Source organism: Eublepharis macularius, chromosome 5 (genome assembly GCF_028583425.1).
Source record: "Eublepharis macularius isolate TG4126 chromosome 5, MPM_Emac_v1.0, whole genome shotgun sequence".
Taxonomy (NCBI): Eukaryota; Metazoa; Chordata; class Lepidosauria; order Squamata; family Eublepharidae; genus Eublepharis; species Eublepharis macularius.
In genome coordinates, this window is record NC_072794.1 from 15,899,345 (window position 1) to 15,916,018 (window position 16,674).

General features: G+C 44.8%; 1 protein-coding gene across 1 annotated transcript in view; it reads right to left on the minus strand.

The window, feature by feature from the left end:
* FBN3 (fibrillin 3) overlaps positions 1-16,674 on the minus strand; it is a 163,573-nt gene that overhangs the window by 20,597 nt on the left and 126,302 nt on the right. The window contains exons 38-49 of the mRNA XM_054979993.1: positions 16,534-16,659; positions 15,067-15,192; positions 13,850-13,999; positions 13,154-13,225; positions 10,570-10,695; positions 10,189-10,314; positions 8,849-8,974; positions 5,334-5,450; positions 4,072-4,200; positions 3,530-3,649; positions 2,757-2,882; positions 893-1,045 (exon numbers count right to left, since the gene is read on the minus strand). Coding sequence (XP_054835968.1) covers positions 893-1,045; positions 2,757-2,882; positions 3,530-3,649; positions 4,072-4,200; positions 5,334-5,450; positions 8,849-8,974; positions 10,189-10,314; positions 10,570-10,695; positions 13,154-13,225; positions 13,850-13,999; positions 15,067-15,192; positions 16,534-16,659 — 1,497 coding nt within the window. The remainder of the gene's footprint in view (positions 1-892; positions 1,046-2,756; positions 2,883-3,529; positions 3,650-4,071; positions 4,201-5,333; positions 5,451-8,848; positions 8,975-10,188; positions 10,315-10,569; positions 10,696-13,153; positions 13,226-13,849; positions 14,000-15,066; positions 15,193-16,533; positions 16,660-16,674) is intronic.

Here is a 16,674-nt window from a genome sequence, read left to right on the forward strand (position 1 = left end):
GCAGACAACTTACTTGTGAGGAGCACCTATTCCCTCCCTTACAGGCCGTAATCCAGCCAGCCAACGAATTCTGGCACAAGCGGAAACCACGCGTGCATTTTCAAATGATTGAATGCTCATTTGGGAATCTTTCCTTACTTCAGTAAATGTGAGTTAGCACTGTTCCCAGGTTACGTGTTTTATGTGACACTCACCACACACCTTCCAGTTAATGTGAGAGAATAAACTCCCATTGTCCCACACCTTACATGATGATCCATATTGCCTTGCAACTGGAGATGGATACAATCCCTTCCATGGGCTTTTACCTCACCCTCTGCCATTTCCTTCACCATTTCCCTCTCTGCTCCCCAATGAAAAGGAAAGGGGTGGGGGCATTGTCAGTTTCACCGGAGAACAGGGAAGGGACAGCAAAAGAAAACTCGCATCTGGTGAAACTGACAAGGCTTTCTCTTGGCTTGTTTCATCAGATAGTCCAATAGAAACTGTGAAGGTATTGCCCAAACTTCTTTTTATCTTTTCAGTTTTGCTAGAAAGCAAGAAAGGGACACTGCAGGAGAATTCTACTTCAGTAAAATGGACCAGGTTTCCCCACAGCATTTCCGTACAAGAGTTAACATGCAAACAAAGCCACACACAACTCTAAGGGAAAGGGGGAATACTAGTTGGAAGTGTGAAAAAATAACTTTGGATAGAGCATGTCTAAAAAACTTTGGATAGAGCATGTCTAAAAAGAAAGCTGGCCAGTTGAATTGCATATTTCCTGCATGGCCGTTGAATGATTTCAAAAAGGAATAGGGATGTATTTAAAACTGAATGTCTGCCTTTCAAACAAGCAAGGCCACAAGGGCTGTAAAGACTTTAAGTGAAAGACGCTTAGTGAGGCTCCTACCATTGCCTTCCTGTGGGCACAGTTCGCAGGGGTCCCCCCAACCTTCTCCGGGCATCTTGCTGCAACAGCATCGTGCTTTCGTAGTGTTGAAGGCCTTTGGGACGGAACACTTCCCAGCATCGAAGCGTGTGAAACAGAAGCTTTGCCGTGTGTCTGCGAAGGAGGGAGGGAGAAGAGAAATCAAGGCATTCGCCGGTGGAACTTGTAAGGACCCAGTTTCTTTTTTTAAAGGTGTGTCCGCAGTGCCAAAATACCTTTTTAAGGAGCTGAAACACTTTCCCTACGAGGAAAAGTAGAAGAATTTAGGACATAAAGTTATCTTTTAAAAAAGATGACTGGGAAGGGGCGGCACGAGAAGGATTTATATGGTTATGCGTGGCTTAGAAAAACTGAACAGAATTAACTTTTTAAAAATTCTGATCCTGGATCGTAAAAATAAACTCGACTCGAATAACATTTTTCACCTTCACCCTTACGCTGAAACAAATAGGCTGTAGGTTCAAGACAATCAAAAAGGAAGCCCTTCTTCATTTCATGCGCAATTAACTTATGGAATTCACTGCCACAAGTGATGATGACTGCAAGTTTATGTACATATGCGCCATCAAGTTGCAACCAACTTACGGAGACTCCAGCAAGGGACGTTCTAGGCTAGTATGCGCAGAGGTGGTTTGCCATTGCCTTCCTCTGCAGAGTCTCCCTTGCTGGTCTCCCATCCGAGTGCTGACCCTGCTTAGCTTCTGAGAACTGATGATATCAGGCTATATCACGCCACCTACCTTTGGACAGCGGAATTTACATGGCTTTAAAAGGGGATTAAACAAAGTCATGGTCTATCAATCAAATGAAACCTCTCTGTTCTTTTTTTTTTTTAATTAAGAGTTTTATACAATAAAAGAGAGAAAATGACAAAAAGACAGTTATACAAAAACTGACCAATAAAAAAAAATCAACTAACAAAGAAATAACAAAACATACAGATAAAACAAACAAAAGAAAATACTGTATAAACTAAAAGAAGGCTTCTGATTTTCTCCATGACAAATATACGTGTCATTTTCAAATTTACTCTTACTCTATTTTAGAGCTAAAAGCTCTCTTTTTAATAATGTTCTAGTTCCTTATTCTATAAATCCACAAATTATCAAATCATTATTGTCTATTTCATGCAAAAAGTCTGTTTATTGTCATGTGACAATATACAAATGTATTGTCTTCTCTCTAATCAACGAAGTAAGTTTTGCCATCTTTGAAAATTCCAACACCTTTATTAGCCATTCCTCTATTGCAGGCAATGTTGGACTCTTCCAGTTTTGCGCATATAATAGTCTCGCTGCTGTAATCATATATCAGAACAAGATTCCATGATTCTTTTCAACTGAGTATTCATCATTCCCAACAAAAAAAATCTCTGGAAAGCTCTCTGTTCTGAGGCAGTCTCTCTCTGAATACCAGGGACTGAGGAGGACAGAGAAAAGACAAGGGCTGTTGCTCTCCTACCCTGCTTGTAGGATTCCCCAGAGATATCAAGTTGTCCACTGTTGGAAAGAGAATACTGGAGCAGATGGACCTTGGGTCTGATTTCGTGTGGCTTTCACAGACCCAAGGAAAAGAGAGGAAACAGGAGAGGGACTGTGTGGGAATGTCAAGTAAGGCTAGTGACATACAAGACAAGTGAGCCTGAATAAGCAGCAGGCTGTGTGGGAAGGTTATAACAACAACAACAACAACAGGATGGACCAGCCTGGCTAGTGCAGAATAAGCTCAGGCCACCTGCATCAGGCCTCTGATGCTAGTCCTGGCAGCTCAGCAAGCCCTCCCTCCCTAGCGATGGGCATCCCACCTCCTACAGAATGGCACGTACCAAAGCAGCGCCGACCGTTGTCAGACAGCACGAAGCCCGGTGGGCAGATGCACTGGAACGTTCCTGGAGTGTTGGTGCAGGTTCCAAAGAGGCAGATGTTTGGCTCCTCGGCGCACTCGTTGATATCTGTAACCCATCAGAGACAGATCGGCTGCACCATCGGCAGGGAGGTTCCCACCTCTCCCCCATACCAATTCTGGTTGGGCTGGCTTTGTTGGCAAGGTGGTGTGAGTGATTGTGGCAGTACTACTCTCAGGGAAGAAGTAGCATATGGTTTGTGAGGGGTTTGTGAGGGGATTTTTCTGCCACAGGACAGAAGTCATGTGGCAAAAGTCACTGGCATACACGACTATCAAAGGGGTTCAACAAAATTTATGAAAGGGGAGACTTCCAGCCATGATATTTAAATGGAACCTCCATGTTCAGAAGCTGTGTAGCTCAGAATAACAATTGCAATAACAGAGAGAAAGCTTTGGCCTCTTTATTCTGCTTCTCTATGCATCTGCACTAGATAGAGAGACCTTTGGTCTGGTCTTGTTGGACTATCCTTACACACTTATCAATGGATGGATGGATGATGTCTATCAGTGGCTATTTAGCCATTCTTGCTCAATAGATGCTCCAGGAGCAGTCTACCTGTGAACAACAGCTGCTGGAAAGCATACAATGGCAGAGGACTATAGTTTTCACGTCCTGGTTTGTGAGCCTCCTGGAAGCATCTGGATTTCCACTGCGGGGAATAAGATTGCTTGATTGCTCGTCTTATGTCTTACCAATGCAATTGTCATTCTGCACCTCGTAGCCTGGGGGGCAGATGCAGCGGAAGGAGCCTTCCAAGTTCTGGCAGGTCCCCGGAGAACATGTTCCTGGAAGGCTAACACATTCGTTGATGTCTGCAAAGAAAAAACAGCAACAGGCTGATCGAGTCTATTTACCACACTGAAAGTGGAAGGCAGCAAGAGGTCAGAATGGAGACAAGCTGCCCCTAGTGGCAGAAATGGGGCACTGCAAGCATCTTATTTCCCCTCCCCTTCTCCGGCATCCTCAGATAAATGTGGATGTGCTTGCTTGGTCCCATCTCACTCGAGGTGAGGGTAAGACACACAGAGAGGGAGACAGGATAACTTATTTTGGCTTTTCCTCCCTACTCTGTAGAGAGTTATCAAGGTTTTGTATGACAGCTTTGCACTTGGGGTTCGATCATGGAATCGAGGTCATTTGAAAATCCAGGAGAATTGCACCTCCTTGACATACTCTGACCACATGGCACTTGGATGGGACTTCCCCATAGAATCAAGATTTGGAAGACACCCACCAACGCAATTCTTGCCGTCTGCCGTGTGGTCATAGCCCTCCTGGCAGAGACAACGGAAGGAGCCGATATTGTTGATACACTGCCCGTTTCGGCACACCTGCCCAGCTAGAGAAGAGCACTCATCAATATCTGCGGAGAGAGCAAGAGGGGAAGAGAGAGTGAATATTTTCAAATGTGAATAATGGGCAAATTGGCTCTGATCTGTGCTGTCCCACTTCTTTCTGCTTTAACTTGGAGAATTTTAAAAATTCATTCAACAATTGAGACTATGCAATTTCCCACAGTTTCCCATTAATCTGCATCTCCCCTCACTGCTGTGTGAACTGATAATATGATTTGATTGTACATATGATTCTTTTCATGTGGCATTTTACTGTTGTGCATGGGTTAAAACACCCCGCCTCCAAGAATTCTGATACATGTATGCACAGTCACACCCAATGTTTAATCAATGTGTGTTCACTAGTTACAGAGGAGGAAAAAGATGCGAAGGGATGGAGCACTGTGAGTATCCATGCGTGCTCAAGACTGTGGTTGTAGCCGCACAGTGGCAATTTTGTATTACTTTCATTGCTGTAGTGAATGAAGACGAATTTGCAACATCAATGGTGCAATGTTTGATTGAGCAGTGAATTCTTGCCCCTCTCCAGATGTTTTGCAACTTCTCTTTCCCATTCCTTTCTGGGATATGTGGACAAAAAACCTGCACCTTTATCCTTATATCTCCACAACAAGAAGAGCTAGAGTTTTACTTTTTTCTTTGTAATGAAAGCTGAGAATCCAGAAGAACTAATCGATCATGGCAATAGATCATTATAATGTCTTTGTAGTACAGTGTAATAGCAACTAACAATTTTAAAAAGTTCCCTCCCAAGCCCTCTGTTGATGCAATGGGAAAAACGGTAACAGAGAGGGAGTGATGAAAAGAAAATGGTGCCAACATGGGCAGGACCATTGAAAATATGCACCTTTCTTTTCAAACAGTGCGCAAATGCACTTGGGCTGTGTTTTTTCAAAAAAGATCGGCACAAAGCAAAGGGAGACTTGGAAAGTGGATGACTGAAGGAAGATGCCATGTGGATACTCAAAAAAAAAAAGAAAAAAAAGAAGTGCTTCCATCTGGAAGCAAAGGTGGAATAAAATGTCTCCGCCAAAACAGCCCAGTTCATTTAGAACTCTGAAATCTGGGGAGAAATGCATTCCTGTTCAAAACTTGCCTAAGGCCTCTTGCACCTGCACCATGCCAGCCCAGACTCTCTTACCCATGCAATCGTTGTTGTGGGTCAGCTCAAAGCCAGGGAAGCAGAGGCAGTTGTAGGACCCAACGGTATTCTTGCAAGTACCATTCCCACAGGGCTGGCGGTCACACTCATCAATGTCTGCAGGGAGAAAAACAGAAGATGGGAACTGACAGAAATCCTTTGCATAACACTGTCCCATGTTCAAAGTACAACAAACCTGTAGGGCAGGCCAGAATTATAATCACCTTCTCCTGGGGGCTGGGAAAACAAGTGGCTGGTCTGTGATGAGAACTGAAGCAGTCGCTTGGGGATTTGTATTGGAAATTGAAAAGGGATCTCAAAAGCTGTTATAACATGGTAGGTCAGTGCTCAGAGCACCTGCTTTGCACCAAGAAGGCCCCCAGTTCAATCTCCAAGGAAAGAAATTCAGCTGTTCAGAAAGACCTTCCTCTGCTTGAGACCCTGGAAAGCCACAATCAGTCAGAGGAGCCAACATTAAGCAAGATAGAACAATGGTCTGACTGCAGAAGGCAGCTTTGCAAGTCCTGGAGCAAAAATCTTCAGCTTGATCTTCCATTTGTAGCTGGAAGAGCCTAGTTCAGTGAAAGATCACCAGCTTGGGATGTGGGATGTCCCAGGTTCAATGCTGGTATCTCCAAAGGAGATCTCCCAAACGTCAAAGTCGGTACCTTTTGGCCCATCTGTTTGGAAGTTCTTCTTTTTCTAGCCTCACATACAGATCTCTTCTAACATAACTTCTAACATACCATCGGCCATTTTCAGTCTGTAAACTTGCTAGAAGATTCCCGTTTTTTGATGTTCTCCTTTAGATTTTTGGGAAACGAGCCTCAGGGATTAAGAAAATGAGTGAAAATTGGTTCCAAATGGGCCCAAATGACTTGCTTCGAAAGTCCCTGAAGGACTGCTTCCATTCGCAGGAATTGGCTGGGGATTTGAGATTAGTTGTAAAATGAACTGGTTACCGTTTTCCCAGGCGATACCCCTTTATTGTGAAAATCTCTCCTTACAGAGTTAAGGTTACCATCACTTTTTCTGATTGTGAAAATCTCTCCCTACAGCGTTAAGGGTACCATCACCTTTTCTGCCCTCCAGGCAGAATACTATTCCATAGTGCCTTGGAGAATAACAGCCTAGTTTTACATTGAGATACTGAGGTTGTGGGGCATTTTTGGCTTTAAGATGTTGTGCCGCCATATCTCATTGTGGCCCTTTCCTCTTTCCAAGGGCTACATGGGTCAGCCATTCTTCCATTGGGTCCACATAACGTAACCTTATGAAGTAGGTTACGCTGGCCCAAGGTTAGCCCACAGAGGTGAAAGTAACTTAAATGGCATCTCAGTGGGTTGGATCTAACCATCCTCCATACAGCCTTTCCTGCAGCCTAAAGAGTTTTCCTTGAACTTAAGGGACTCTTCCTCCACCTAAGTCGGAAAAATCTCCGTAGGCTGAAAGAAGGCTTCCCACTTTGGTAGGACAGAGGTAGAATCCACCCCAGTACAGTCTCTCTCAGGGTGTTCGAAGCAGAAGATGAGAGATACCGTTTTGGCTGCTTTCCTGCCTCTAGTTAGTCCCGGCTCACTTTTACTCCATCAACCAGTGAACTTGATGGCTAAGGGCTAGGGTTGCCAATTCCAAATTGGGAAAGTCTTGGAGATTTGGGAGTAGAGCCTGGGAAGTGTGAAATTTGGGGAAGAGAGGGAGCTCAGCAAGGTATAACGCCATACAGTTCACCCTCCAAAGTAGCCTTTTCTACAGGGGGAACTGATCTTTGTAGTCTGGAGACCATTTGCAATTCCAGGAGATTTCCAAGTCCCACCTGGAGATTGGCAAACCTACTGAGGTTTATTGATGTACTTGGATTTATTGATGTAGTTGGAATTATAAGATAAGAGGAATTCTGATAAAGACTGCTTCAACATAAGAATGGAGCGGCAACCCATCAGAATTGGATTTACTACTGCAGAAACAAGAGTTGTGTACTAGAACTGTTACTGCCTTAGGGTTCTCACCTATCGGAAGAAATATGTGGAATTTCCACAACTGAAAGTTGTTACTGTCATTGTGTGGTATTTCACAACTAGCTATTTGTATGGATTATTAAATTATTGTTAACAGTGTTTTATTTGTACCCTACAGCCATGTACTTTATTTACAAACCTACTGAGGATCAAACGAAGATACAAAGATCACACGTCCTGGTTCACTCATACAACGCAAACCACAAGCTTGAGCAGCCTCAGTTTGCCTAAGGTCTGTGCAGAGAAGGGAGCGGGGATTTACTCCTTCAATCTTTGCTTAGTTTTACTAATCTAATAAACCCATTTTCCCTCTGCTATATTCATATTTTAAAGACATATTTTCTGACTGAAAGCGCTAACCCCAGCGCAAGACAGCTGGTTTCAAATATTGAAACTGAGCAGCAATGGAATCCTTTCTTTTTTCCCTGCCTGGCCTTGAGGTAAATTGAAGACAAGTGAGCTGGCATTTCACAACTTTTGGATTAAGGAAACACTTGACTTTTGTCTCATTTGTTTGAGACCAGAATGGAAATTTGAACCTGGGTGCCTCCAATCTGACATTGTAACTGCCACACTAGTTTGATGGCATTGTGGTTTTTTCTCCCGCTGCTTTACATTGATTGATCCTGAGGGATCTTTTCACTAACATATTTATTTAGCTATTTATTTCATTTATATTCTGTCTTCTCCCCCTCATGGGGACCCAAAGCAGCATACATCATTCCCTTCTCCTCCAATTTATCCACACAACAGCCCTCTAAGGTAGATTAGGCTGAGAGTGTGGGCAGCGGCATAGCATGGTCCACGGACGCCCGGGGCAGGTGGAGGCCATCCTCGCCCTGTGTGTGCATGCAAAGCACGTGTGCGCTCCGGCCCTGCATGATGACATCATTTCATGATGTCATCGCGCAGGAGCGCCCCCCCCCCCCCGGGAGCGCTTCCGTAGTTCGGGATGCTCCCCATCCCTTACCGCTTTGCCGCAGCTGCCCACACTGCCACTGGGCGCTGAGCTGATGGCAGCGACGCGAGCAGCTGCAGCAAAGAGGTAAGGGGCGGGGGAGGTGGGCCGCCCCACCTGCTCCCCTCCCCACCTGCCTTGCTGGGCGCCAAGGTAGGCAACAGTGCTGGAAAAGGGGCAGGGAGGAGAGTGGGGAGGCGGGCTGCCTGCTGGGGCACCCAGCTTGCTGGGCGCCAAGGCAGGTGGCAGCAGCGAAGTGGTGCTCCCTGCGGGGCTGTGGACGTGGCACCCCCTCAAAATTTTGCACCAGGGGCAGCCGCCCCCTTAGCCCCCTCCACGCTATGCCTCTGTGTGTGGGACTGGTCCAAGGTCACCCATGGCTGAGTGAAAATTGAGACTGGGGTCTCCCAGATCCTAGTGGAACGCTCATACCACTAAACCACATGGTCAGATTTTTTTTCACGTAGGCAGGCAGTTATATAAATCCTTTCAATCAATTGAACTCGCAGTGCTTCCCTCTCCTCCATGCACCTACACACCCATGCACATTGTTAGGTCCCCAGTGGCCTTGAATCCATTGTAGCAGATGCAAAGGTAGCTCCCTTCTGTGTCGACACAGTCCCCATGGCTGCAGACATTGGGGATCTCTTGGCATTCATTACGGCCTGGAAGAAAGGAAAATAGCAAACAACAACCCAGACAAATGAAAGGAGGAAGTGCTAAACATTGTCTCTGGAAAGCAGAGAGAACTCTGGGAAATCCTCTCATCATGACTTGACCCTTATTGGGGAAGGCACCACTATCCCTTATCACATTTGGTTTGCTAAGGACTTCATAGTTATTATATGGGAAGCCTAAAAGTGATACCCATTTTACAGATGTGGGAACTGAGACAGGGGTAATGCAACAGTTTGAACCAGGAGAGTCAAGAAAGGCAGGAAGAAGAAAATAAAGAAGAGGTCATCTAGACCTTTTACTACCTAGAGACTTTGCCTAAGCAGAAAAACAACACCAGGCCTCCCCAAAAGCTAGGCAATGCTACCTAATTTGACTTCTACAGACAGTGCAAATATATGATCACATTTGCCTGTGTGGAAGTGTTCACCTGAGTTACATTTTTTATGTTGGTAGGAGTTAGTGGATTTCCCTATTCCATTCTTCTGTCGCTCCGGAATTTCTGTCTGTAGCAGCTCTATTTTCTTTTTAACACAGAATTTACAAAATTAATTCCAGAATTAAAGCATGTACCATTTCTTGGTCCTTGTTTTCACGTGTGTCTTTCCCCCTCTTTGCTACCAATGTGCTTTGAGAAAACATCCAAAAAGCAATCTGAATGCAATTACACGTGCAACTCTTTCTGTGTGCATATGCACTCCTGAGCATTGGGACAATGCAACAAGGATCCTTGAAACAATCATATCAAGATTGCTCTTTTTTAGGTATATACGTGCCAGTGTGCATCAGTTACACAGAAGGGGAAGTAGGCACAAGTGGGCAAAGGAATTGTAAGCCATGGTGCATGAATGGAACAATGAAAAATGGCATGGCTCAAGGCGCATGGATGAAATAATGAATGGCACATGAATGAAATAACTGAGGATTCATAATTCGTTGGTCCCACTTAAGAAACAAAACTGGGTAATTTAATACTTCAAAATCCAGGGTGGGACGGATTCAGAGAATGTTGGTAGTTCATTTGATCAGCATTGAAGATGGCCATACACAAACATGGCCGTGACTTCCGGATGCCACATCTAATCAAGGATGTGCATGAAGTATTCACAAAAGACCCTGGAGGCTATGTTCATCCTTCAGGGCTATTGACTGCCCAGCAAGAGACCTTGGTCTTTGGGGGGCAAATAAATATCTCCAGTCTTACCCACACATGCTCCGCTGGGTGACAGCTTGTATCCAGAAGAGCACTCGCACCTGTAACTGCCTGGGATGTTCAGGCAATCGGCATTTCGTTGACACAGGTTGTCTCCACTGCTGCACTCATCAATGTCTGAAGGGGAGAAAGAAAGAAAAGCATGCAACTGAATATTAAGTTTCAGTGTGGAACTCATAGTACATGTCTGGTATGGCAGGACCCGTGGAAGACCTGGAAACAGTGTAATATATGTAGTTAGGTCCTTAGGTTTCATCCTTTCCAGGATACTGATCTCTGGCACTACCTTCTCCAACCTCAGCGCTGCTACAACCTGTCTCGCACTCACCTCCTTTCCCTCCCCAATCCACTCCCCGTGGCCATGAGTGATACCTTCACAGATCAGCAGGATGTTGTTGTAACTAAATCCGATGGGGCACTCGCAACGGAAGCTGCCAATCTGGTTGATGCAAACCCCGTTGGTGCAAATGGCTGGGATCTCGCTGCATTCGTCGATATCTGCAGAGACATGGCAAATTAGAGATGGGAGAAATTGACAGGCAGAAACAGATAATCTTCCCATTCGCACCAATCCCCATGAATTTTCAAAAAAATATAAATATGTCCTGGCATCGTTCTGCCCCAACGAGCATCCAAGAGGGCTTACAATTCAAAGACTCCAAACCAATATGCCCTTGACAAATGGCGATTTGGATTAAAATGGCGACATTGGCTCTAAAACTTGAATAAGGAAAAGCGGCACAATTTATGGCAATCACAGGTCTGGCATGGAGAAACAAGGTAACAAACTCAGCCCCTACAGGACAGAGTTTGCCTGGCACCCCAAAGTCAACAATAATGGAACTGGGTGAATTTTCCTGGGGGAGGTGAGGCGGGGACACAACAGAAAACGTCCTGTTTCTGGAAGACTGAGGAGGACAACGCAGAGAAAATGTTCTGATGATGGTTCCAGCTGGTTCACAGAGGAGAAGGTGGTTTTCCCACCCCCTCAGTCTTGGTTATTTCTGACCCTGTACTCTGCTACATAGGAGACTTCCCAAGACCAGGGTAGACAAGCCATCATGGGACCTCTCTTCCTCCATTCATTTACTGACAGTGCAATCCTATGCAGAGTTACTCTAGTCTAAGCCCACTGAAGTTAATGGCTTTAGACTGGAGTAACTCTCCACAGGATTGTACTTTGAGACGCTTTTCAAGCTATCTCAGTTAATGGCCACAACGACCTGTAGTAGCATGTTCCCTATACTATTTACACATTGAGGGAAGTACTTTCTTTTGTGTCTCTAATTTATCATCCAAATGCCTCAGGTGACCCCAAGTATTGGGTGGGGGGAGTTCATTCTATCTACTTTATCTACCTAATGTGGAATTTCATAAATCTCTGTAGTGCTCCCCCCTCCACCAATTTGGCGTGCTTTCTCTCAGGGCTTTTTTTCAGCTGGAACGTGGTGGAACAGAGTTCTGGCACCTCTTGAAAATGGTCACATGGCTGGTGGCCCCGCCCCCTGATCTCCAGACAGAGGGGAGTTTAGATTGCCTTCTGTGCCGCCTCAGCCATGTCTAGAGATCCGGGGGCGGGGCCACCAGCCATGTGACCATTTTCACTGAGGGCGATTTAAACTTTAAAAAAACTATCCCCTTGTTCCAGCTGACCCAAAGTGACATCATTCTGTGGTCCTGGGAGTGTGTACGCACTTTGCACATGCACATGTAGTACCCAGGGGCACTACCTCTCACCAAGAGTTGCCCCCTGTGCTGGCAACCACTGAGTTCCACCACCTCTTTTCCAAGAAAAAAAGCCCTGTTAAAAATAAATCCCAAAGTACCTAGCTTTTCCTTGTAGGGAAGGTGCTCCAATCCTAAGATTGTCCTGTTTGCACATTTTCAAACCTGACAATATCCTTTTTGAGATATAGTTTCCAGAACTGTATAGTTATTCCAGATGGCCATACCATACCAGATGGCAGTATGATACCGGCTGTTTAGTTTTCTACCTTTCCTAGCACCAGGGTTCCCAACCTTTTTGAGCCTGCAAACACATTTGGAATTTTGACACATTGTGGTGGGTGCAGAAATAAAATGGCTGCCAGAAAATGGCTAATGCAGGAGATGGAGCCAGCCACAAAATGGCTGCTACAGCATACCTTGTCACACAGTGAAGATCCCTGTGCTGTGGAAGCAGCTTCTGCTAAAGCAATGGTTTTTAAACATCTGCACAGCCGATCAAATCTCCAGTGGCCAATCAGAAGCCCTGCTGGTCAAAAGACCCACCTGGCCCCACCCATTTCCTAAAAACACTTGGTGGATACAAGGAAAGGTGTTGGCTGGCACAATTGTGCCTATGGGCACCGTGTTGGGAACCCCTGCTTTAGCATATATTTTGAGCTTTTGTAACACTATTGCCCGGAAAGATTTCAGTGAATGGTTCCAGTAAGTGATCCACCATGACCCCAAGATCTCTTTCCTGGTCAGTCTCAGCCTGTTTATGGTTTGTTTGTTTATTTAACTCTGCAACAAACACAATATCCAACTCTATAATACAAGTCTTCACAACAACTCAAAGATAGAACTTATCCACTACTAAACGCATTCTAGTATTTGTCGTACTTCACAACATATGTTAATGCAATGCAAATATTTGGCAGAAGGAGGCCAAATATCTACAAAACTTGAAGCTGGCCATGATTTCCATGTCCCCATATATTTATATGTTGTAGTCTTGTTCGTACTAGACTTTGTTCAATCATTGCCTCAGAGATGGAATAGCTTCTTGTTTGCAGTTTTGAGCTAAAGTCATCCTAGCTGTGATAACCAACTGCTGCAAGAGATTTCTCTGAGGTCTTCCCATTCTAGGTAAATCTTTTGCGTTAAATCATGTTTTGGAAGGGATGGCGGACCTGAGAAAACTTTATTAACCGGAAAAAGAGAAGAAGACTGGGGTTTGGGGTTTACTTACCAATTGGTTTTCCAGTGTGGATATCAATGATGAATCCAGGAGCCTGGTTGCCACAGAGGATCTGGTACTCAGCTGCAAGAGAACGGGATAGCTACTGCTCTCCATCTCTCAAGTGTGGCACAAGAAATTCTCCTTGCAAGACCTGAGGCGTGAGCTGCCTAGCAACCCTGGTTTAGCATAGAGTATCTTAATTTGGCAAAGGAGTTCTGATTTTATTTATTTAATGAGTTGATATATTCTACTCTCAAAGTATAAAATGAAGAGGAGGTTCACAACAACTAAAGATTAAAACAAAGGATCAAACAAATGCAAAGGTTACAATTATATTGAAAAGCACATCAAAAGCCAGCAGCAGAATACATAAAAACCTCATTGAAATATGAAATAGCACTGGGGAGGGTTTGAACTCACGGCTCATCAATGGCACTCCCTGTGGCAGGAGAAATTCATAAGACCTGAGGTGTGAGCCAGCCAGCAACTCAGGTTTAGGAACAAGCACCTTAGCACGCAGCAGAACATTGCTTCAGAGGCTTTAAGACTTCATGGAAATCACTGGCAGAGAAGAGGAGGACTTGCAAGGTGATCTTAGCATAAATAAGCTCAGCTCTTGCAAAGCAATTCAGAAGGATTCAGAGACGTGGGAAGCCACAAACCCCATCTCTCCCTCCACAAGTCCCGACGAAGAGGCTCACTTACGGCTGGCAGGAGTGGGGCACGGCTCGCAAGGTTTGTTCCAAGCTTTCCCAATATTGTAGGAACAACAGCACATCTTCTTGGTCATGTTGAAGGAAAGTTCGTTCTCACAGGTGTCGTTGAAGTTGCGGTAGCACAGGCTCTTCCTCATGTCTGAAAGGACAAGCAAACACTGCACCCAGAGTCGTTCTGAGGAAATAGGGGAAATGCTTCCCAGCCTGCCAGATCTTACAGAGGGCATGCTTTAAATCTGGGAGCAGAGCAGAAGAGAGAATTCTAACGGGTGCCAATTCTTTCCTCACAGAATGATATTGAAAGAATTTGCAACCTGGCCAAAGACTCCCTCCATCCCAGCTATTACAAGAGAAAGAATCTTATCAAGAACCTTTAATTCAGTTGTCAGTTTTAAAATCACTGAATAGTTTTGGCAACTGTTCTCTTGCTGGTAATATTAGAAGAGATCATTTTCATTCCTAAAAATTCAGTTAATTTTCAAAATCCAAGTCCACGACTTTGGACCGGACAAAAGCTGCCTTGGTTCCCATCCACCCCACCCCACCCTTGTAAAAGCAGAAAGGCAGGTTATAAATCTCTAAACTAAACACGTAAATGTTGGTTTGCCAATATTGCTAAATAGAACCTCTGTGTTCAGGAGTAGTCTACCTCCGAATCACCGCCGCCATTATGCCCAACTTGTGGCTCCCTGGAAGAAATGCTGGCCTAGCTAACAAAGAAACTTGCAGGATACAAAGCCAGTGTACTTGTGAATATCTGGGTTTTGAGGGGTGGTAGTGGCAGAGGAGTCACCCTGCCTTCCTTGATGGCTTCTTGGAGGATGTCTTTGGCTACTTTGGGAACCAAGATGCTGCACTAAATGGACCTTGGGTCTGATCCAGCAGAACTTTTCCTAGTTTGGATGCTTCACGTTTCAATTTATTTTATTTTATTTATAGTCCGCTTTCCCTGCAAGCAGGCTCAGAGCAGATTCACAACATATAAATACATATAAAAAAACATATAATAAAACATTGGTAATGATCATATGATTAAAATATTGCACTAAAAGCATCCCAGGTGGCTCACATTGCAGCCCACATCTCAAAAACATTCCCAAGGTCTGCGGGCAGGACGGCTGAGATTTAATAAGTACAGGTCAGGGGGGATGTCTCCCCCCACTGGGAGGGGCTGGTTGGGCTATTTCCATACCCCTTTCTCCTTACCCATACAGTTGTTTCCTCCATTCACTTGCATATACTCTGGAGGGCAGACACAGGTGTAGTTCCCCAAGGTGTTATAGCAGGTCCCTGGTCCGCAGATTCCTATGTGTGCTGAGCACTCATCAATATCTGGAGGGTGTGTGTGAAAAGCAAAAATGTTACTCCAGAATGTCTAGATCATTGGCCCAGACTTGCCATTTAACAGGAGACCTCTGAGCCCTGAGAAGGCAGCCAACATTCAATTCAACATTCCCAGTCTTCCATGCCATGCTCTGGAATTTCAGGAATGAGTCTTGTGTTCCTACTTTCCTTCACACATTCAGAGTCTCTCAGTACAAGACACCTTGGCTGCTATTTGTCAAATGTAGGGAGATGTAATGTTATCCGGGAAGGGCAGTTTAAAAAGATAGAGCTGGTGGAAGTTGCTCCTTAGAGGGTTTGTCAATTTCATCTTTGCCTCCCTGAAGGCTGTGTCAATTTCACGTATCTAATCTAAAACTGGGTGGGATTGCAACCAGATGACAGCGAGGAATGGAAATGGGCTGGAGCTGCCTTCCAGAGCCGGGCTTGGACCTGGAGAGGTTATAACGGGCTGAACTTTCCCTTCTGGCATTGTGTAGCCCCTTCACACAGCTCCAGTATATAGCAAACCCTTTTCCCTGCTGCTGGCTCTGTCTTTTTAAAAGTACCCTTCCAGGCTACCATTACATCTCCCATCACATGTTCTTCACGTGTCAGATGTCTTGTGTACAGAGACTCTCAGAGTCAGTTACTTCCTGGTCAGAGCCAACACATCATCTCCCATGATATGTGAGCTAGTATGATACATTTTGCATTGCTTTCCAAGACAGGATTGGGTACAAATTGCGATTTTTGATCCAAGCTTTTCACTTGGTGTTTTTCTCATGCACTCCTGATGCGTCATGCAAAAAGAACTTCAGTACTACTGTATATGTAATCACATTGAAGTTGCTTCTCCGTACAGCATGAGTAACATCACGGGGGAAAAAAGGCAAGCAATCTGAATGCTGCAGAAAATGGCATTTATGCAAGGTTGTGTATAAATTTCAAAACTGGAACAAAGCAGGATTTCTAGTGCATGCGCCCCAGGAGACAGCAGCATGTCATTCACAGCTTCAAGCAAAGAGATACTCAGATCCAGAGAATTTTAAACAATCACTCTCTCCTGCATATATGAACTTCAAAAGTGGCTAAAATCCACAGAGAATTCAAAATTATTTAAAAATCTGAGCATGAAATCCAGCTTCTGCTTGCTGCCACTGGAAGGCAAATATATATCTTTCAACTTTCCAACACCCGCAACAATAATTTTAGCTCCGACTCTGCTTATTTCTATTCTTCTCTCAACACTCAGGCATGATGCTGGTGCCTAAAATTCCATGAGCTTTCTCAGTGACTGTGGCTAGCACATCGTGTGCACTCTCTCTCTCAAAAACACCCACACAGTACCTTCACAAATGCGGGTATCCTCATTAAGGTAGTAGCCCAAGGGACATTCACACTGGAAGCTCCCAAAGGTATTAACGCAATTCCCCCCTTGGCAGAGGCCTGGCAGCTCCTGGCACTCGTCAATGTCTGTGGGGAAGAAAA